This window comes from Hermetia illucens, chromosome 1 (genome assembly GCF_905115235.1).
Source record: "Hermetia illucens chromosome 1, iHerIll2.2.curated.20191125, whole genome shotgun sequence".
Classification (NCBI taxonomy): domain Eukaryota; kingdom Metazoa; phylum Arthropoda; class Insecta; order Diptera; family Stratiomyidae; genus Hermetia; species Hermetia illucens.
Window position 1 is genome coordinate 186,389,231 of NC_051849.1, and position 23,855 is coordinate 186,413,085.

At 43.2% G+C, this 23,855-nt stretch overlaps 2 protein-coding genes across 2 annotated transcripts in view; both read left to right on the plus strand.

The window, feature by feature from the left end:
• LOC119647024 (nephrin-like) overlaps nucleotides 1–23,855 on the plus strand; it is a 319,705-nt gene that overhangs the window by 214,804 nt on the left and 81,046 nt on the right. The gene's annotated exons all lie outside the window — the stretch shown is intronic.
• On the plus strand, nucleotides 10,820–22,927 carry LOC119661463 (U6 small nuclear RNA (adenine-(43)-N(6))-methyltransferase). Its single transcript, XM_038070824.1, has 4 exons — nucleotides 10,820–10,995; nucleotides 11,057–11,273; nucleotides 21,393–21,795; nucleotides 22,279–22,927. The coding sequence occupies exons 1-4, from the start codon at nucleotides 10,891–10,893 to the stop codon at nucleotides 22,925–22,927; spliced, it is 1,374 nt and encodes a 457-aa protein (XP_037926752.1). The 5' UTR covers nucleotides 10,820–10,890.

The window sequence follows — 23,855 nt, forward strand, 5'->3', positions numbered from 1 at the left end:
AATAGAGACCAAAGGGGACCTCAACTAGAAGTCTTGACCGACCCTAAGGAAATCTCAACCGTCTTACGGGATTAGCATGATCTATCCATAGGAGGACACCAGGGGATCATGAAAACATTCAAAAGATTGAGGAAGAAGTACTAGTGGAAAAGCATGATTAGAGAAGTATTATTATTATTCTGTTAAAGGGAAGTCGCATCGCGTCCATAAAGAACTATTGTGCCCCTTTTACTATAATAGTTATAGTGTACCTATTAATCATAGTATCTCAAGCAAGCCTACAACTGTTAGGAATTTTAATATATTCCCTTCTTCCAAATCTTTTAACTTTGCATCTGATATTAAGTGCTTTAACAGATGCCTCGACCTACTTTGCACAAGTGCCAGACACTGTCCCGGAACGTGTATAGAGGTTTCATCACACTCCTCACAAAACCTGCAGGCAGTGTCTGTAGATATCCCTAGCTTCCCTGGGTGATAGTTTAGTCGACAGTGAACAGTACGAATTCCCACTATGATTCAGAGGTTCTTCTTGGTGAGGTTCAAGTAATCCCCCCAAAAAGCATCCTGGACTGCTCCATTCTTGGTAGACCCGCCCATTACAGTTCCCTCCACCGTTCCTCTTCTTTTTTTAATATCATAGCCATGAACCCGTTTCTGATTTCACAGAAGAGTTCTGGCCCGTGTAAAGCCCCCATCTTACCTAGTTCGTTGGCTGTCTCATTGCACATGACAACATGTCCTGGAACCCAGAGTATCCAGACCTTATTGAGCGAGCCAAGCGTATTCAGTCTCTCAAGGTACTCCCATAGCAGTTTAGAGTTCACATGGTTCGACCTAAGTGCCTTGATAGCAAATTTCTGCCCCCGTAGTTCCTTTGAAGATTAAAAGGGGCACATCTGTGTATGGCGTATATTTCCGCCTGGAATATGCTAGTGTACCTACCCATTGGCTCCAAGTACATTTTCCTTGGACCAATGACCCCGGCACCCGCTCCCTCTGCTGTGAGGGTTCTGTATGTGTATGTCACAGCCACGCTCTCCCAGTTTGCCCTGTTACTCCAATGTATCGAAATAACACCTCGTTGTCATGTTATCCCTTGGTATCAATAATTCGGGGTACCGCCTAAAAAGAATATCCATCTTCCTTTGATTTAGACAACTCCCCGCCTCACTGATACTCCAGGCCAACCTAAAGATTGCTCTCCTTGCCTGTATCTGTATGTACAGGTGGAAAGGGGTTAATCTCAGAAGAACCTCCAGGGATGCCGTTGGCAATGTCATCATTGTCCCACTGATACACACGCTAGCCAGTCTTTGAAGTTTGTACTACTCCCTGGCTTGTGTGTTGATTTCAGTTCTTTCTGCCAAGATTACCGCCCCCATAGGTAATCATTGGCCATTTGTCCGCCTCCATTCCATTGGTATATATCCCAGGGCTATGCTGGCCCTTACCACCCTCTGATGAGACTCTAAGCTGATTTCTACGCCTCTCTGGATTAGTGCTGGGATTATGTCATCTACTCCGGATGATTTCAGTGGTTTAAAAGTTCCCACTGCCCACTTACCCTAACTTCCAAGCATATCTCTTTTGCTAGTTTCCAACTTTCCTTTCTTCCCCTTTTATTCGTTGTTGGGGTGTCAGGCAGAATTTTGTCGCCTGCCACCGTGGGTCCTACCCCCCGGGAAATGAGTTCTGAGAAGCAGGTGTACCCTGTTCTCCTCATTCTCGGTAAATGTCCAATCTTCCTTTTTCAACCAGACAAAGGATATTCCCCCGTCTTTCGGTACAGCCTTGTGCAGCCTGGTTACTTCTGTGATCTGTTCGATACCTTCACAGAATTCCCAGAAGCTGTTCCGTTTCGCCTTCCTGATCGCGTTGCTATACGCAGTCAGTGTATTTTTGTACCTCTGCCAGTTCCCGGTTTGTTTTGCCCGGTTGAAGAGTCTTCGAACCTCTGTTCACATCCTCGCCAGGTTCCTGTTCCACCAGGGTACATCCCTTGATGACTTAACTGTCTTAGATAGACAGCTGGCCTTATATGCGTCAATGACAACTATGTTGAGGTTTTTCACTACTGTTTCTAGTTCCAGTTGACTCCTAATGTCACCGCCCCCTTAAAGGTGAGCCATGTTGTTGCTCAGGTGCGCTGCATAGAAATCCGATTCAGTTCTCCTGGGAATCCTTATTATTCTTTTTATTTCGGAGTTGCCCTCAATGTCGAATCTGATTATTGATCCGGTCACCGATATTGTTTCTTTTTGTTATCGATGACGTCCTTCGTGCTGCCTTGTCCGAAGGTTGTGAAGGAATTCAATGAATTATGACATCTCTTCGCATACGCCTCGACTACACTGGACTACTCATGCACCTTGTCCAAATTTCTCTGCGTTTCGAAAGAGGGGCAAGTAGAATCGGATTGAGGATGAAGCCATCAAAACCGAAATTCTCCGTCTGGCGGGCTGTATTAAGAGGCAGAACACCCAGGACGTCGATTGATGTGTTTCGCTTTGTAGCGCTACTTTTGCCAACGGGGCAAGTGCATAATGTCACCCGTTTTGTTTAAAATTTTAAAGTGCAGATTCATCAACAAGGACATCATCAACGTTCCACGCCAATGTTCTCTGTGTTATGTTATATGGAAGCGGCACATGGAAAATGTTCGTTAAATGCTCTATACCTTCATTAACACCTATCTCGAAAGATGAGCTAAGTTAGCTTCCAGGCCAAGTACCGATAATTGTGGAGGGTGCTGAAGCAAATTTCGTCGAACTGGGAACAATAGCCCATAAGTGTTGTGGAAACTTTTTATTTTAGTAAACTATATATTATAGAAAGCTATACACTTAAGAGTTTGTTTCGATACGAATGCTTATGGAGAGTAGTAGCTGCCATCACACCTTCCTTCATTCGCAAAATCTCAATATAATCCGTGATAACAAATAATGTTCTAAGTACAGCTCCAAATTCCGAGGCAAGATCCGCTTTTTATAATTAATAATAAATATCAAAGTATTTCCATCGTTTGACACTCAAACCACTTAACTTTTAGACTCTGAAGTATTCATTACTCTAGGGAAATATCCTGCGCCCCATAAAGCATAAAATTCCAAACAAACGTTCCAACTCCTGTCGTTCATCTACCCCAAAATGTTATTCCCATTTTGTCCCCAGCAAAGTCATTTATCTTCAATGTTGTGAAACGGTCAGCAAAACAATTCCAAAAGTATGACCCTTCTCCTTTCTGATTTGCCGAAATAAGGGTCAAACTGGAATACCTTTAGCAATCTTTGGTCCTTTTCACTAGTACGAGCTACAAAGTGTCCAGTCAAAGTGCAGATAGTAACCACTTTCATCAGAATAAGGGTCTTTAATTTTGTAATTAAGCTGACCGTTGCTCTACGATGACAACATCAAAAACACCAGGAAAAATGCTGATGACAAGGATGCAAAGACGGCAATAGATAAAGTTGTGGGTTTGCGGTCAACATACTCATTTTCAACACGGAATCGGATTTTAATAGCCAGCATATTATTAGACTCATCAGGCGGATCGGCCAGCCAGGCTGCTATCTTTAGTCCATCTCCAAACAAATTTCATCCGGTTTCTAATCAGCAAACATCCGCCCTCCCTCCGGAAAGGAGCTTTTCGCACAAACGTGTCATGTCCCTGAAATAAATTGTCCCCCAGGAGATAACGTAAACAGAAAATGCTTTAAATGCGCGGATAAACACAAAAAATTGCGATAATAGGATTCCCCATAAACCGCGCGTATTTTCACAAAAAAAAGACGAAAAAAAACCTCCGGAAAATCCATTTAATAAAGTGCTGACTGAACGGAACGTATCCAGCAAAGCGAGCCACAGACAAAATAAGATGTGTCCAAGTCAATTCGTGGTTTTATGGTTCCCAGGAGTGGAATTAATTTCTCTTCTTTTCAAGCGAAAAATTCCAAGGAGTATGAAAAAAAAATGGGACGAAAAGTGAAAAGGCTGCTGGCCGAGATGAATGTTCACTTTCTATTTGAAAATTTCATGAGACGTTGTAGAACGTAGAAGAGCGTGACAAGATGTCGATTCCTTAGTTCATTATCCTGTTCGATTTACAGGGGCTTCCATCCTGTCGTATGTCTTCCTTTTAATAAATTGTCCCACCCTCCAGCTTTTGGGTTGGACTAAACGTCTTCAACTCGCCATTGCAGTGTCATTCAGACTTCGAGTATGTATTTTGTATAAGATGGAAGTATTGGCCTTGCTCAAAGTGGCCTAAGAACTACTTCGGGATATTTTTCTAGTTTCACAGAAGGGGCAGTTTGATGTATACGTGATAAAATGTAAAGGAAATTGACAAGTGCCTTAGATAAGACGATAATAGGGAAACTGTACAGATTCTCAAGAAGGAACTAGATAAAAGATTAAATCTCCTTTAAGCTCATTGTTAAAGCAGAATAGATTCTCAACCCCCTGAAGCACTAACAAGACCTAAAGTCTCATGTAAATGCTGTGCCAACAATTTTTATAGAAAAATTATTCTTTCCATATCTGATAAAATGCAAGGATGCTGGGTTGCCGAAATGAGTCTTTAAATACGTTGAATTAAAGCAGTCAAGAGGGAATAATTATTTACACGTAAAAACTAGCTGGTAAGTACGTAGAAAGATAAAGAAATAGAGAAAGCCAGATCTCCAAGCATGCAGGCCTCATATGTTAGCCCCACTGTGCTATCTATTCCCTGAAGCATCCATTCAGACCGCTACCTATCCGTACCAATGGTGATCTGTTGCGAGTCCTAAGAAAAAATTCTTCATGAGAAAATTTCTTCTAAGACCTGAGCAGCATATGCAATGTAGGGTCGTATCATCACTTTCTTTACATTGTTTGTCCAGGTAACAATTTAGTGTACAGTGTCCTGTTAAAAGCTCTATTAAAATGTTCATGTCTGCTATGATAACGGACAATAAAACTGTCGCTCCAGCCGTCTTGGGTTCGTTCATAAAGATTTTCGCCTGCCAGCGGACTTACTCAGACTCAGCAACGTTATTTTTAGTCGTTTGATTTCATGTCAAACCTGGTACTCCCCTTGCTCAAACTAGTGGCCCTGGTAACAGATGGTCTCCCCACCAAAATAGCTGTTTGGCTCCAGGATAAGGTATCGCACTTTCTCGAAAGAAACAGTGGAGTACATGAAGAGCAGAATTTGCTCACCATCACCGCTCACGTAAGTCAATCTCGACCGGATGATACTATCGTTCAACCGGTATCCGTTCTATTCCTGCCTTAGTAAGGAACTTCATACATCCCGCTTTTGCGCCAACACGTCCCCCAATTCGATATCCTACAAGCTTCCTAGCACCCTGACCTACGCCAACGCTTCATCTCAGTCAAGGTCTCGTTTTCAATTTCTACCGTAGATGTTGCCCTTTTATACTTTTCGGGCTAGATCAACCTCACCTAGACGGATTAGGCGATCCGCCCACAGCAATTTGTTGAGCCGGATTTTATCCACAACTTGACGGTCGTGATATCGATCACAGATTCCATCGTTATAGACGCTACGGAATCGTCCATCCTTATATAGGGGGCCAATAATTATCTGGAAGGTTCTTCTCTCGAATACGGGCTTCATTAATGTGCAGTCCAAGATCTCGCGCCGTCTGCTCCATCTGGATGAAGGTAGACTGTTCATCTAGTGTAGGCCATACGCTAGAAAGTGGTGCCTCTTGCATTAACATCTGCATCGCAGATGACTTTGTCTAAGGCCAGGTCAGGGCCTCATCATAGGGCATCCCCTTGTCTTAGACCGTTGTTGATGTTGAATGCTGCTTTCCTCTCAGGTCAGAGTCAGCCTAGTCAGTGTTATCAATTTCGTTTGAATACCGAATTCTCTCATGACCATGTACAGTTTTATCCTCGCTATGCTATCATAGGCGGCTTTAAAGTCGATGAAAAGGTGGTACAACTGATGTCCATATTCCAACAGCTTTTCCGTCGCTTGCCGCGCAGATAAAATCTGATCTGTTGCTGATTTGCCTGGAGTGACGCCTCTTAGGTATGGTCCAATGATGTTTTGAGTGTATGTGACAATCTAGCCTAGCAAGATAGCGGAGAATATTTTATAAATGGTACTCAGCAACATGATACCTCTCTAATTGCTGCACCAATTCGGATGTAATTCCATCGGCTCCTGGTGACTTGATAGCATTTATCCGTCGTCTTCAGCTTCCAAGACCTCCATCTAGCCGACATTTTGGTTGTTGAGCAGTTCATCAAAATATTAAAGCCATCATTATCATTGGTATCCTTATATAAGTTATGGGAGCTGACATACCGCTTGAACACGAGCTCCGTCCCTACTTGGCTGCTGAAATCTCCAAGTACGACTTTGATATGATACTTGGGGGGGTCAAAGGTCCGCTCAACTGCCTCGTAGAAAGTATGCTTCTCCGACTCTGCCGTCTCCTCTGTAGGGGCGTGAACGTTAATGGGGCTTATATTATATTTCTAAATCTGCATTACAAAGACTGAGTGCATAACCTTGCGCTTATGTTTTCAATGCCGGTAACAGCAAGTTTGTACTGGACGGCAGCTATAATATATGGTGTAGTTGCTCTTCTCCAGCAAAACCGCAATGTTTCAATGACTTTTCATCTGCCTTATATTAAGATAGGGTATCGGCTAGCTGTTGAGCAGCATTCCATTTGTACAAGTGTGCGTATCTCTACGCCAATTTGTCTTAATCGCCTTATTTCTGGTCACAACTTGCGCTCATCAAGCTGTACAAGTGCACCAATTCCTCCTACTACTACTCGGCGCACTTAACATATGTTTGACAGCGGGTATTTTTCCCTACCACTGGAAGGCTACGAGACTTGTGCTGATAAGCAAAGACAGCGTATCGTCCGCTCAATATGTTAGACACATCGAGGAAGTTGTTTGAGAAACTCATCAAGCCACGACTGATACAATACGTACTGCGGGAGGCTAATCACCAATTAAATATGGTTTTAGAGCCGGGCGATCCAGGCAAGACAAAGTATATGGTAGCAACGTCAGCACCGAATACCAACCAACCAACAACATCAAGCCGTACTGGTCAAACAGGAAGAATAAAGATAGGAGAATACAACTTTGAGACCGTTGATAATTTCTCCTATCTAGGGTCGAAAATCACAACCGATAACAGCTACGATGATGAAATCCGCGCACGGTTGTTGGCAGCCAACAGAGCCTATTTCAACTTACAAAAACTGTTCCCCTCGAAACGCCTCACCATAGGGTCAAAACTTTTACTGTACAAGACAACGATCTTGCCAGTCCTTATGTATTCCTCGGAGACTTGGGTTCTTAGCAAGAAAAATTGCGAGCTCTGGGCCGCTTTCGAGAGAAGAATCCTCATAAGAATTTTTGGCACCCTACATGAGAATGGACGATTCCATAGCCCACATAACGACGAAATCTATGAGTGGTACCATGACCGTCCGGTTGTGGATAAAATCCGGCTCAATAGGTTACGGTGGGCGGGTCACTTAATCCGTATGGATGAGGAAAGTCTATAAGGGCAATATCTATGGTAGAAAAAGAAGACGGGGCAGACCCTGCCCAAGATGGAGCGATGGCGTAGGTCAGGACGCCAGACAGCTTTTAGGGATATCGAATTGGTGGACCACGACGCAAAACCGGGATGTCTGAAGTTGCTTATTAAGGCAGGCCTACACCGGATACCTGTTGTTGCGCCGTTGATGGTGATGATCCACAATTGCTGCGATTGAGAGGTTGTCCAAGCGGTAAAGCACACAGTCGCCACTGTCCGCAAGTGGTGCTCAGTATGAATCTAGATATAAGAAGCGCCTTCAATTTTGCAAGGTGGTGCCACACGCTTGAGGCACTGGAAAATCGTTTCCATACTCCAGGCTACCGTACCCTACTCTACAAGACCCGCGAAGGACAGCACAGAATAAAGCTAACATCAGGGCTCAGGGATCTATCCTTCGTCTGGATCTTTGGAACGCCTTATATAATAGTCTTCTACGAGTCGAGATACCTGATGAGTTGGATCTGGTCGAATACGCGGATGGATGTTGCAGCACTGGTTACTGCATATGGTAAAACAAGCTCAGCGTAAACTGGGAATGATAATGCGACGAGTTAACAGATGGCTGAACGTGGATTCTCCTTAGCTTTGAAGAAAGTCGAAGTTGTTGCGTTGACCAACAACCAGACCCATAGTCCTCCCTTTTCAGGTTGGTGAAACCATGTACTTGTCGAAGCTGGCGGTGAAGTACTTCGGCATTATCATAGCTGCTAAACAGCTATCATAACTTAGTTATCTACCTAGTCTGTCTGAGACAGGAGCACTTTGTGCGTAACAAAAAACACAAACATCCTCCCTGACCTCCTTCCCTGTTATTTCGCCTCTTCCCTCATATGTATGTCCGCGCTCTTATCCAACTTAGTTCACTATGCTATTTTTCAGGATTGTTACCGACATTGTGAATTTCGAAGCTGTGACTTCCTTTGTAAAATGTGTGGTTAAAAAAGTGCGTAAGCGATTGACGAGCATCAAAACCATTAAAGCACCTCATGATTTCAAGCCCATTTGGTCCCATTCTCGCAATTCCTTTAACCCCAATTAGTCTTTCACCACCTCCATCAATTTTGCTGATTTCATTGCCAATTCCCATAACAATCTGGTCACCTGCTTTGTTCTTAGTTAGCTTAGTTTAGTGGGGGGAGCCACAGGCATTTTGTTACACCCATTGTACTATTCCCGTAGATCGCCGACGTCCGCAGGCTTTTGCGAATCTGAGAATATTTTCTAGAGGCAGGGAGTGTGCAAATTATTCGCTGAAGAAATTCTTACCGAGGTATCTTCGTCGAAGATGAATTTGGAAACCATAGGGTCGGCAGGCATCATGGCTATATGATGTTTGTCAAGGAATTTCCATATGAACATATGACCATATGATTGGTTGCCTTTCCACGCGCCAAAGGTATCAAGCCTATATTCGTCGCTAGCTGCTCTCCGTTTCACCTCAAAATGAATGGGGAGTAGATTAAGAATAGGTTTAGGATAGCTTTTCAAGTTCAGTCTCCGTCTCCAGACGATGCATGTTTACCTCAAAATTGGTTCTATTATGGATGAATACATCCAATTAATCCATTGTGGTGAAAGTCCGTAAGTCATACCTATCGCAGTCCTAGAGCACCAGAGCATTGTGTAGGATTTCTGATTTGTTCTTCAGTAAGATGTTTGTGGTGGGGGAGATGCTGTAGCTCCTGAGCACTCAGGCCGTGGTGGTCCATTGTACTCGCCTGAGCATGGTACTTCTACGTTAGCTTGAAGTCGAGATGTATAATACTCTTAAATATTTCACCATTTGTACCAGCCGGATATTCGCCAATGATGAGGTGGATAGCGGTGCCTCATTTAATGTTCTAGTAAACATAACTAGTCCAGTCTTCCACATACTATGCCCGCAAACTTGGCGATAATTATTACAACTAGATCCTGCGGAAATCGTTGATCGAACCCATTATGTCCTCCAGTAGCCATAGCAAGGTGTCCATTACCAGGGCCATAGCAGAGGAGAGAACCATCCCAATAGGCAGGTGCTAATACATCCTCACTTGACTTCTGTCCGACGAGTATGAGGGCTTTTTCCATTCCAACATGTGAAGAATTCAATTTATTAATAGCGGATCGATTCCATGATGTCTTGTCTAGTCATGAATGCGCCTAAGGCGCCTTTTCAATTTTTGACGCAAGCTCATGGAGGGCTACCTCCGTGAATTTAAAAGTTTAGCCGGAGGGAGCTCTTGCTACCCTTTGGGTTGGACAGTTAAAATCGTCAGACGACCGCTGCCGTTTCGTTTTGGTTTTAGCTGCAAATGGCCCGTAGGATTCTTTTCCCTCAACGTTGACACAACTCGGGGATTACGGTTTGTTCGGAAGCTGCTTTCTTCCCGAAAACAGATGCTTACCCATGGGTAAGACTTTTAACACAGCAGATGCCGCCGACTGGAGCCCAGCGTCAGGAGTGCTGACGGGACTGGGTGTCAATTGGATGGTCAATTAATCCTTGAATAAGTGGAAAATTTGAGTTGGAACTCATGTATGCTTCGGAAAATGAAGTTGTCTTCCTTCAAGTTACGCTTAAGTGAGCGAGTGTTTGCAACTTTCTACTGTTATCCAAATTCAACACGTTTGTTCGGTAACGGGAATAAAATGGTGCAACCGCGACAATGTTATGTGTGGATGCCTACGCTCATCCCGCAATTAGTTAAAGGAAAGTGATACCGACATTATCGAATTATCGACGAATTATCATTTCACGGTCTCTTCCCTTAGTTTGTATGTCGCTACTGTGTCTGTTCTCAGCGGAGCTGGTAGTTGGTAAAGACCAACAAAACCAAGGCTCTCAGTCTGATGAGTCATCGCAATCTTCCTACTTGCATTAATGGAAAGAATATAGAAGGCATCCAAAAAAGGTAGCGCTATTTCTTTCTCCGATTTATCTAAAATCTGACAATACAACTGTTACGATGTTCAAAGTTTCCTCTGAACTATCTTATTGGAGTAGTAAAAGGAAAATGACCAAAGCACTTACTCACTCATATCTAAGTCGAATCATGCCTGTATAAGCAAGGTTTTTATATCGAAAACTTTTATAGACGAAACAAAAATGTCTTTCCGTTACAATTAATTTTTATAATTTTAATTGTAGCGCCGTCGCAACACAATCTCACACATTTGCTGAAATATTTTTGGCGTCCTGAATAAAACATTTGGAAAGAAGAAGATCAGAAACGTCAAATTTTGTTTACATTTTTACGCGGTTAACTTGTGAATTTCCGACTAATTCAAAGCCAACAAAAAGGAACTTATTAACAATGGCAATGAACAGATTCATGCACCCACGAAACATATATAAAGTGCCACCAGATTATACTGAACTAGCGATAAAATATCCCGATTTTCGTAAAGTTTGCAGACTTGTAAGTCGAGTGGTACTAACCATATTTTCCGGTCGTTGATTTCATGCTATATCCTTTGTAGGAACTTGATGGCAGTGTCAGCGTGGATATGAAGTCGGAAAACACACTCAAAGTTCTCACAAAGTGCCTGCTGTCTCGTGATTTTGATTTAGACGTTGATTTCCCCGATAATCACCTCATCCCGACTGTGCCGCTCAGATTGAATTACATTCTATGGCTGGAAGACATAATGAATCTTCTTCAGATTTCAGACAGGATGCCCTCGGGTATTGACATAGGTAGGTCCTCGGCTCTTTTGTAGACTTTACACTTAGCTGCAACCGAGTGTATCCGCAACTGAAGTAGCGACGCATCTCGATTTTCTCTAGTTATTGGAACGTTTTCCGTTGATTGCACATGCACTCGCTAAGTGAACAAGTAAATTAAATTAACTTTAAAGCACTAACCTGAAGTGCAAGGCGCAGTTTCAATATGAAGCAGAGAAGAAGTACAACCTATTACACAACCTATATCAATTCCGGGAATCTGTTATGTAATATGAACAGGATTTGCCATTTAGTTCAAAATTAAAAAAAAAAAACAAAAACGGGGAAAAATATGATGAAACCCACCTAGGAGTTTCCGTAACCATGAGCAGTTTTCGAACAGTCACTTCAATATGCCAATTCTGCTTTGCGCCTATTCAACAATACGTCCGGCGAGAAGTGACGCAACATCATGTGCATAACTAACCAGACATGGCTTTTCTGGCTTGTCGAGTTTGTATCAGACTATCGTGAGAAACCTTTCGGAGGTCCGGCCGTATCATGAGCCTATGTGCTACTCCCGACGAAATTTCCATTCTCGTTTGGTCCTCTAACGTCAGATAATTCCTTAATATCCACAATAGGTAGTCCGGCAAGCAGAAATAATTTTCTAGTGTGCCTAGTATACCGAATCGGATGCACTTCTAACATCAAGCTATGTGAGAAGCACTAGTTGATATCAACGACGTATGTCGCAGTTCAATGAACATCACCCACAACCTCTAGGACAGCATCCACTGTGGATCTCCCTGCTTTAAAACTGAACTTCATTGAGGATAAGTCTCCGCCAGTACCTATCACTTCAGCGATTCGACTCCACATGAGCTTTTTGAGCATTTTCGACTGGGCCAAGCATACAGCTCGTACGAGCTAATATGTCCGACAGTTACGTCGCTGTGATTTTGTGACGACAATCAGAGCCCCGCTAAGACAAATACAACGATACCAGTCTATACTGAGTTAACGGCTCAGTTTATTCATACTGGTGGATGCAAAACCTACCTAAATCTCTATCGAACTACGGCACCCGTGTTGAAACGCAATACCACGTTTGAGGTCCGAAGGTCTCTGTTCGCTTGAACGTAGCCACAACCTCCATGAAGCTCCCAATAAAGGGCCAACCACAACAACCGAACTGAGTTCCTCCAGGAACTCTCCTGAAACATGTAAATTCAGGGGCTATCCCGGTTCCATGGTGCCACTATACCCCTGGTAAGGTTTCATGACCGAAGCCACTTCAGATGAGTCCCGGCGCAGACGCGGGTCTGGTCGTCTTGATATGCCTTGGAACATTCGGCTAATGCATCACAACCAGCAAACCAAAGTGAATACAGTGTTTCCTGGTGTCACTTAGTCACTTAGTTTTGATTTGGCGGACAAGGTTTCTGTCCTGTCTTCTTCGCAGACACCTCTGTGCACCGCATGGTGAAACACTAGTTTATATACCTCTGCCGGGATAGGGTCGGATGCTAGCGCCTTATAATTTTTTATAGAGGGGACTACATCTTTCATTCCATTCTCAGTGAATCAGTGAAATGTGGGTAATCTTCAGCTCCTTTCACGCTTTTGTCGCCAATCTGAATGGGATCCGTAGGGAATATTATCCACACGATTCAGCGCATCTGTTTCTCAGGGCTACGAGTTAGTTTTCTTGCGATAAGTTTATAGCGGAGTCCCCACAGATCCCCATCCACCTCGTCGACTAGCTCCTGCCCACAGCGAGCTTCACTTTTTAGTTATCGCTCTGCACAGTTTCCTTTTAGTTGATCTGTATTCTGTCAGTGTCGTGCATTTCTCCTTGCGGTCGTTTAAACATTATGGAAAATGGCGGAACTTATAACATTCTCTCCACAGGTTGAGCATTTCCGCCGCCCTTCAAGCCTAGGTTCATAACCCGCCATCGCGCTCTGAAGTGTCCTCCAAAGTGGCTCTACCAACGGGTAGAGCCGCGTTGGAGGCGTCTACCCGTTGGTAGAGCCACGTTGGAGGCCACTTCGAACGCAAAGAGCTTCGCGAATCTCCCGTTCTTCACCAGCCTCTGGCTGGTGTCCGCCGCTAGATAGAATCAGCTATGTCGAACGCGATATATGCATTGATGTTTACTTGCTGGAAAGTCTTACAGAATTCGGCCCCCGTCCACCGATGGCAGCACTAATTCCGACGCGAAGGTTCCGTCGCAGTCTAGGCGCCGAAACTTTGGTGTAGATCTGACCTTTAAAATTACGGTACGCAATCTTTGCTGAAGACAGCGTCCTCTAAAACATCAAGCGTCGAAAATCCGACATCCTCTTATTCGGTGTTAGATAGACACTGAAAAACATTATCCCTAAACAGAAAATCCAGACAAAGCCAGGTTTTAGGCCCGAATCCGAAGTCGAGCGCATCCCGAATCTAGATTGTAGCAGTACTTTATAAGTTGGGATGGTATGTGGCCACGGAGCGAACTGTGATAGCAACTTATGACCTGCTGCACTTCGCCGCACGTTGGCTTGTAGGATGCGGATCATGTTAGCTGTGACCATATTCCCGTTATACATATATAACATACAAGGTACTAAGTTATCTTATAGATAATCGTAATTTTCAATGAGTATCGCTGAAGAAAACTGGGAGCGACAAAAATAAAAACATTAAATTTGCTATGTATAAAAATATAGGTGGCCATTGCGTTGAAAAAAGCTACACTCTGCAAAACTATTCTGTTTTTAGATTCGGTTTCTCAGACTGTACTGCATCGAGGTGGAAGAAACTTTCGGATCACTGTCTGGATAGCACTGTCATAAATATGACCAGGGAAAAGTGATTTTTAAGAGGAAGACAATATTCTATTGCTTTTCTCAGGCTTAGACAGGAAGCATAGATCTATTAAAACTTCTAAATCAAGTAGAGCATGAGTTTTTCGAATGGCACAACTCACAACGTGAAGATTTCTATTTCTTGTAAGAAGAAACGGCAGTTTTGGTTGAAGAATGGAATGACGACATTCTTAACTAAAAGTTAAATTCATCGAATAGTTACGATTCCGAAGATACAACCAATCAAATGTTCGAGTCAAGTTAGTTTAGTTTACTGGGGGAAACCGCAGCTCCAAGCACCCAGACCTTTCCTACACCCATTGTACTATCCCCGGAGTTCCACTATTAATCGGCCTCTCGTCGACGGCGTTCGCAGGCTGAGAACATTCTCCAGAGACAGAAAATATGCAGACTCTTCGTTGAAGAAAACCTTACCAAGGTTCGTCGTCTAAGGTCTGAGGAGGCCGGTCAGCTGCATACGAAGTGCAGGCCGTCTCTTCGCCTCCTCACATTGGCATACCGACGGGGACCACCACTCCGCAGTGTCTCGTTAAAAGCCCTACTAGGGTTTTCATGCCACACTTCTTAAGAAACAACAAAAATGCCGCTCTAGCCTTCCCAAAGATTTTCGCCTGTTAGCAGAAGTTCAAATTTCTCCATTCGGCTGCTTTTCCCCTCCGAAGTAGATGTGACAGTAAATGGCCGGATGCCAAAAGCTGGTTCTGGCCCCACCAGAACCCTATGGATTCAGAACCTTGGCAAGCCAGTCTGTCAGCTTCCTCATTACCAGCGATGTTTGAGCGCCTTAGGACGAAGGTCTCGAGAACACCTCTGCACCCGATCCGTTTTCCATGAATGACCCGTCGGTGAAGATCATTAAGTCTGTAATTCCAAAAGACTCGTGACCATTTATCGACCATTCTTCTCTTTCGGTGATTACCACGGAGTATGTATTTTCGAAAACGAATCTGGAAACAATATGATCGGCGGGCATTAGAGCCACCTGTTGTTTGCCAAGAAATTTCGAGATGAACGCATGACCGTATGAGTGATTGCCTTTCCACGCACCAATTGTATCAAGCCTACATGCGTCGTTGGCTGCTTTTTTAATTCGGGGTAAGTTAAGAATAGCTTCGAGTACCACGGTCAGCGTATTACTCATTGCTCTATTAATACTTAGGCGACGGAGCCTCTGAATCTGCGTCAGTAGCTTCCTGTTGTTAGCAAAGCTCAGTCTTGGGCAGCAGACGATTCATGCATATTATTATGGATGTATACAACCAATGAATCCGTTTTGATGAAAGTCCCCAGGTCTTACCTATCGCAGTCCTACAGGATTGCCGGTATTGTTCCTGGATTTGGTGCTTCCATGTTAACTTGGAGATGTACTCCTAAATATTTCACTGTTTGTACTAGCTGGATTTCTGCCCTGATAAGGTGTGCAGCGTGTAGCTGCCCCAGCTGGCGTTCCTAGTGAACATAACTAGTTCAATCTTCCTAGCGTTCATCGTAAGTCCATTATGAAGACACCAACTGTGGATTACATGCAGTGTTGCATTGAGGCGGTCACATACTGTGCCCGCAATCTTGCCGATAATTATTATGGCCAGATCGTTCTCAAACGCTTATGCGGAAACCTTTGCGTCCTCCAGGAGCCCTGGCGAGGTGTCTGTTACCACAAGTCATAACAGAGGAGGGAGAACCCCTCCCTGCGGGGAACCCCTAACACACCCTGCTTCAATAGACTTCTGTCGGATCAATATGTGGATCTTTCTCCACTCTAGCATGTGATGAATCCAACTGATTGACAGCGGACCGATTGCATGATGTCTTGCCACGTTACAAATCGCCGCGAATGAAGCGTAATTAAAGGCGCCTTCGATGTCCATGAATGCGCCTAAGGGGTATTCCTTATCAGACATTGCCTTCTCAATTTTTGCCATTAGTTCATGGAATGCCGTCTCTGTGGATTGCCTTTCTGGTAGGCATGTTGTCTACAGTGAAGTGGCCACTAAGGGGTATATATGTATCCCTTATGAATCGTTCTAGTCTTTCTAGTTCTTTTAGCGCAAAGGGGTCGGTTTCCCTGGTTTACTAATAAATATTACCTTCGCATCACGCCAGTTGGTTGGGATATAAGCATGTAGTATGTGTCTGTCGGCCCCGAGATGAGGTTTTGGATGCTGCCTGGCAAGTGCACTTTAAGCAAATGGTGTGCCGTTTCCTCACCGCTTTCTATGTACCTCCCGCTCTGTGAACGTAGATAGTCCAACTGCTGGCTACGTTCTTTGACAAGGATCCGCTTTAGCTTTGGGATTGCCTGAAGAAAGTTGATCTCTTCGCAACAGCATCTCCATGATGATCGTTTCGCCGACCTTATGCTCTTCTTTAGAACTTTTTGAGCCTCTTTGTATCGAATCCAGCAAGCAGGTGAATCAGACTTTGGTTGAAGAGCATCCTTGTCGTTCCCCTGCGTTTCGCCAAATCCGAGTCCCACCATGATGGTTTACCGTTATTTCGCATGATGAGTAGGCAGCTCTCTTCGAAAACTTCTCTCATGCTAGTTGTAATCATCTGGGTTGTTTTCTCAATTCGAGCAAACGTTTTGATGCGTTTCCCAGGGATCGTAACTCGGGCGCTCAGTTCTATTTTTTAACTTCGCCCAATCTGTCTTACGTGGATTCCAAAATGAAGTAGGTGGATCCATGCCAATTACGAAATCAATACGCCTGCGTTCCGCGAGCGTGATATCATTTGATACTCTCCAAGCCGCAATATCAGGGGAGGCCACCGTGATGTGACCGCGTTGAAAAAACTGGATTCACTATTCAAATTGAGGATTTGCAATTCGGTTCCTACCAGATACTCCAATAGTCTCGATCTTTTCGCGTTGATATTGGAACTTCCCCAGCATATATGGTGGGCGTTAACATCACATCCTACTATTATTCCCATGCCTTTACCTTTGGTAGGTTGGTTAGCTCTGATGAATGTTCCACTGGGAACTTCGTCCACGTCGTAAGGGAAATAAGCAGAGCATCATAGAATCTTCTTATCTCCCTGTTGGCTTTTTTTGGTCAATTTGATCGTTGTGGTGTCGCCATCACATAGGCCGTTAACGAAGATACCTTGGACATCTTTTGAAACCATTTTGCAGGAGCGGGGTCTATCACTTTCATTGGCTTACACACAAGCGGGTCGTCCGGTTGTGAACTCGAATTTCAAGCGTATTTCTAAGGATAGATTGTAAAAAAAGTAAACAAGATATTGAGATGCGGTTTTTTATTATGCTCGTTAATCTTTCTTCTCAAAATTTAAAAATTGAATTTTTTTTTTTGAAACTTGTAATCTTGAAGTGGTCTTAATTGCGCTAAGGTAAAAATATCACACCCGACTTTTTGGCAGGTTTCCTCAGACTGCAATGGAAGAAATTGAAAAACGCGATATTTCTGGAATGGTTATATCCTTCACTATACGCGGACACGAGCTTTTTGAAAAAGGTTGGAATTCTCAAAATTGTGGACGTTAGAACAAAAAAGTTGTTTTTTGAACAGTTAGTATTCCAAAAACTCTATTCAGGTCCTTGCCAAAACTTTTGAAAAACACGACTTCTGGGAAAATGCTTTTAAAGATAAAAAATTAAATTAAACATCATTAGCTAAACGTACATTCAATGAGCTTTAATGGGCACACAAGAACACGAACATGTAAAAGAAAAAGGATAGAAACTGGTTGGCCATCTCTTTTCAGTAAATCAGGCGACGGTCCCTTCTGCCGCGTAAGCGAATGAAAGGACATGAATGCCTATGGATATGGCTATGAATGACGACTTATATCTCGCGAACGATTATGTTTTGAGTTAAATTCTTTATAGGGTACATTTCTAGTAACATATAGATTCGACATATATAAAAAAAATCGATCTTCTGAAACGGCGTAACCGGACGACCCCCGTAAGCCTCTAATTCCCCACCAAAATTCCATGGTTCTTGTATGAGGTATATATACATCACATGTCTTGCAGCTATTGATCCGACAATTGCTAAGTGCAGTTGCTACTTTACAATGCTACAAATTTATCTGAGAAATATGGCACCTCATCTACGGTTCAGATGTAGATGTCGTGGGCTGCACGTCCGCTTCGATGGTTTTTAAAACTGACGCTTATAATGTGACGGTTCCATGCTCTTAGTAGAGTCGGTAATCCATTTGGTTCCGAGTCTTCTTAATATCCGGCTCTGAGACGCCGCTGGTGATGAAAGTTCCCGGCCTATCGGCTTTTCCTCCTGCTTTACTACCTAATAGCATCCAGGTGGAGGTATTGACATTATTCTGGACTCCAAGTTGTTGCAGGACCTCAGCATGATTACGCTCCTATTCTGGAAGCCAGAGAAAGCGTGATGGTAGCTCGGAAACCCCCGTCAGGGTCAGTCGTGCACCATTCCACACATCATTGAAGGAGGACAGTACTACCTGAGCGGCTCGTTCGTACTTTCTTCGGCAACGTTTACGGTCTACACCTACCGAAAGCGTAGTGTAATCCTAGTCCTTATAGTGAGGAGGAGTTCCCTCCTAAGCTGCTCGCACTGCTCTGTATCGAAACCAGGAGAATTGGTGTCGTCATATAAGACTTAGCTGCAAATGAAGACTTGGACGTTTCTGTCCGAGCCTCCGTTGCAGTCATTTGAACCGAAAAGTTGGGATCATTTGAAGGCCGCTTCCGCTTTGGTTTGCCTTAGCCGCAGATGCCCCAGATGATCCTTTCCCATCAACATTTCCACAACCCGGGGGTTGTGTTTTGCCCGAAGGCGCTTTGTCCGGACGCGGTGCGCCCGAAGGCGATTTGCTCGGAGGCGTTTTGCCCAGAGGCATTGTTTTGCCCGAAGACAGATGCTTCCCCGTAGGTAAGACTTTTGCCTCATCAGGTGGCGCTGATTGGAGCCCGGGGTCAGGACTGCTAACAGATGGGGACTCCTTCGGCTCGTCCGTTAAGGAATAGGTTAGTTCCCACTTGAATAAGTGGATATTCTCGGTCTAGACTGAGGTTCTTGATCGAAGAGCTCGGGGTTGCCCCTTCGCTCAGGGTTGGATCGTCATGATTAAAGTGCTGTTGATTTTTTTTTTGTATTTTAAGTGTTTAGTTTCTTGATAGTTGACTGCCATAGCCTTTGTTTTACCGGAGAAAATAAGTCGATTTCGGCAGAGCCCCTTTTTGCCGAGGCAAGGGTAGTTGAAAGTGGGGGTCGCCTGGTACCTAGAGTTCATCGTTCACGGCCACAACTTAACTCCTGTGACCATTTAGCCCTCGGCACGGTAGTCACGCCTTGGCTTGGGGTTTTGATTAACGCTTAGCTTCATGTGTCACCTCTGGTTTTCCGGAGGACCCTCCTTACTGAGCTCCCTCACCACGACAAGGTAGTTAATCGTCGAGAGAGATGCTAGAGTCCAAGTCATAAGTCTTTTGAAATGTGATCAAGGGTTTTATTTTTGTCATTATGAAAAACCCTTGGAAATTAGAAATCATGAGAAATGAGAATTAACCGAAACTTTTTCTAATTTCCGAGCTGGCGCTTTTTTCCGGCCCCCAACCTATACACCAGCTGAAAGGTCTAACTCTCCTCTATATTATTGATTATGAATTAAGATTCTTTTCTGGAAATTTTCAATATTAACGGAGATACGAGCGTTCAAAGTTTTTAAAAAGATTCCTCCACTTTGCGGCCATTTTTCCCTGACGTGGGCCCACCAACCTATATACCATCTGAAAGGTCTAACTCTCCTCTATACAATTGATTATGAATTAGGATTCTTTTCTGAAAATTTTCAATATTAACGGAGATACGAGCGTTTAAAGTTTTTCAAAAGACTCCTCCACTTTGCGGCCAATTTTCCGGCACCTGGACCCACCAACCTATATACCATTTAAAAGGTCTAACTCTCCTCTATGCAATTGATTATGAATTAATATTCTTTTCTGGAAATTCTCAATTTTAACGGAGATACGAGCGTTTAAAGTTTTTCAAAAGATTCCTCCACTTTGCGGCTCTTTTTCCGGCATCGGGACCACCCAACATATATACCATCTTAAAGGTCTAACTCTCCTCTATACGAGTGATCAATGAGTTCTTGAGGGTTTTACGTGAGCACCTGTCTGGACGACTTAATCCCACTGTCTTCTTAAGACACGGATTGATTTGGTGACCACAACCAGAGCGCCGCTGTGACAAACAACAACGGTACCAGTCTATATCAAGTGCATGGCTTAGCGTTCATACTGGTGGATGCAAGACCTACCTAAATCTCTACCGAACTAAGGAGTACGGCACCCGTGTTGAAACGCAACACCACGCCAAAGCCCGAAGGTCTCTTCTCGCTTGAGCATAACCAACAACCCCCATCAAACTGATTAGGCCTTTGGAGCATTCGCCTACTGCATCACGGCCGGCAAGCCAAAGTGACTACAGCGTCTCCCGGTACCACTACTATGGAGGTTCTTCTCGGCCACTTGGTTTTGGTTTGACCGACAGGGTTGCCGCCCCGTCTTCCTCACCGCCACCTCTGAGCACCAATACAAGTGGTCACGAATTAATCTCCTTTTCTCGAAATTCTCAATATTAACGGAGATACGAGCGTTTAAAGTTTTTCAAAAGATTCTTCCACTTTGCGGCCATCTTTCTGGCACCACCCCAACCTATATACCCCACCATTGCCGCCTCTATTATTTTGTATTAAAGACTTATTCTACTATACTTTTTGCGTCGTAAGAAAAAGAAACAACAATTAGAATATTGAAAACTACGTACTATGAAATACTTCTTGCTAGAATTTAAAGCATTAAAAAAATCAATACATTTCCTGCCACCACGAGGTTTTTTCCACTGAAAGCATCAGAAAAGAGATTACGAAGACGGAAAAACTGCTTACGTCCGTCATGGAGTGCAATAGAGAGTAACATAGAAAAGTTTGGTGCGGAAGGGAAGTTTGAAAAATTGCTGGATTCCGTGTATTTAGCCGGAAAAAATGTGTGAGAATTTTACTATGTTTGCAGATTACGAAAGATTTTAATTCATTAGAAAACTCCCGTGGAGTTTATGATTCTACGTTAATTTATTTAGCGCTGCACTGGGCGTGTGTAATTTTTATGTTTTGTGTGTATACTCGCAACTATGCAGTCCAATTCGGTTAAAGTTAAAGCCAAGGCATATATCCGTTCAATCCTCAATTACTAATGAGAAAAATCGAGATGTGTGGCTATCGTTTTCCAATAAGGTATTGAAATAAACTTCATATAATTTAGGATGTGGAGCTTCATGCATCTATTCCCTGCTGGCAGCGAAGAAAAATAACTGGCGAATGATAGCGCTTGAAATAAATCCCACAAATCTTCATTACGCCCGTGAGAATATCAAACGAAATGATTTAACTAATTTGGTGAGTGTATTCCATCAGGCGAATGCGAAAGTAATCTTCAAAGATTTCCTAGCAACAGTCGACGTGAGCGAACGATTCGATTTCTGCTTATGTAATCCACCTTTCTTTGAGCCTGATTCACAAAAGCAGTCAACAGATAAGAAGGAATACAGAAGGCCTGCCGCGAATGAATCCACAGGTATAGACGATGAAACAGCATGCGAAGGTGGCGAGGTGGCTTTTATAAGGCGAATCTTTGAAGAAAGTTTGTTATTTAAGGATCGTATTAGGTAAATTCATCTAACGCTCTAACGCTGACAAGTACAGAATGTTTCACGATAAAGATGAGAAGTTAAATTGAAAGTGTGTCGCACCTGCTTTGAATTTCTGCACATTTGCAAGCGGGTGCCATTGGATGACTATAAAAGCAAGCAGTTTCCCTCTTCCACCCACATGTGGAAAAATATTTTTCATTTCAGAAAAGTCATTTCATAGAAAAAGGAGTGAATGTTGCGATATTCAAAGCGAGGTTATTACAAGAACGGTTATTTTCAAGTTATTTGAGCATCTTCAAGTTTGTGATTTGTCGTCAGAATAAAGTGGGTGGATGTTTCGAAGTCCGCTCTTTTGCAAACACTTTGACCTTCGCAGATGAATAATTTTCGTAAAAATTCTCGTGACTTCAAGGATACATACTTTCTTGTGAAACACATTGCCCTTCCTATCCATTCCGACACATTATTGAGTAAAAGAAAAAATTTCTACTTTTCCAGGATTTATACCACAATGCTGGGCCAGAAAACCTCATCGATATCCATATTAAAACTTTTGAAAGACAATCAAATTACAAACTTTACCCAAACAGAGTTCTGTCAAGGCAACACAACTCGTTGGGGCTTGGCCTGGACATTCGATCCCAGCATCATTTTACGTTCTGTTCCTTCACCCACTGCCGGGCTCCTCCATAAACCAGTCAAATCATTTACTTACAACTTTCAAACTTCTAAAAGTTTTATGGATTGTACATCGTATCTAGATAAAATTTTCTCAGATCTTCGTTTAAATTTAGAAAGAACATCATTATCAACGTTGTCAGATACACAAGCATTTTCCGGCCAATCGTTATCTCTTTTGGCTAAAGCCTACGCTAACCACTGGACAAATATACGACGGAAACGACGGTTGGGGGAGAGCACAAACGATGTTGTGGATGTCGAAGGAGGTGATGGTAAGCGTCCTGGTTCGAGTAAAGATGCAATAAGTCCTATTTTGACTTTTGAAATTTGTATGCTTTTTGATAATGAAAATAAAACATTTACAGTGAAATTGATATACTTGGACGGTAGTGCAGGTGTCAGTGGATTATATCAACTGTTCCAATTCCTGAAAAATTATCTGAAACCTCTGGAAGAAGTAAAATAAAAATTAGTATCCACCAGAAATTGTATTTTTCTTAACGAATTCTAAAGGATCAACAGAAATTTACAGTAAAGCTGATTTGAAAGAAAATGTTTCTAGAGATGCTACTCCTGGCCATTATGCCTGCAGAGTAGAATGGATCTGAGAATTGAAAGAAACTTCATTTGGGCAGATGTCGGAGGTATTGAAAGCATCTAGTTCGCAAGTTCTTTAATTCCTTAAGGCACTTCTATCGTATGTTGGGTTAAAAATTGATTTTTTTTTCTTGAGTGTAAATCGATTTTGTCGGATTCGAAATCTTGTAGGAGTTGCAAGTCACAGTTGCGGAAGATACTCATCAGACTGGCCTCGTCATTTCCAATAAACATAATGTTAATATAAAATCATGCTTTGGGCGTTATATCATAAGTTTTCGAAGAACTAGATTTTCCAGAGATTAGTAGAAGTCCCAGTTCTTGAGGCGCATTGACATCTCACACCTACATATATTGCGACATTCATGTCGGACAGAAATTGCCACTAATGTAAACGGTGAAGAATTTTTGTCACTTATACATAGTATAGCCATAAGTTCAGTCAAACAAATCTTTATTTCTCACGAAGTCTGTGAGGCCATGCATCGATCGCTTCACGCACTGCATGAAGTGGCATTTCTCGAGCTGCACGGATGATGCTGGCCCTCAAACTCTTCAGATCGGTGTAAATTCGATCGCAGGCAATCTCCTCTAATTTAGCCCAAAGGCTGTAGTCCAAAGGATTCAAATCCGGGCAGCCTGAGGGCTATTCATCCGCGGTCAGGAACATGCGCCGCTAATCACTGCTGAATTATCTTGGCTTTGTGGGCGGAGGCCAAGTCCTGCTGGAAGCACCACGGCTTTCCAGCGAATAGAGATTCAATCAATGGCTCGACTACATCCTCTCAAATCTTTTC

Coding starts and splice junctions, on each gene's coding strand:
- LOC119661463 (XM_038070824.1), top strand. CDS start 10,891: ATGGCAATGAACAGATTCATGCACCCACGAAACATATATAAAGTGCCA. Junction 10,996..11,056: donor TTCGTAAAGTTTGCAGACTT/GTAAGTCGAGTG, acceptor TATCCTTTGTAG/GAACTTGATGGCAGTGTCAG. Junction 21,796..22,278: donor TTATTTAAGGATCGTATTAG/GTAAATTCATCT, acceptor CTACTTTTCCAG/GATTTATACCACAATGCTGG.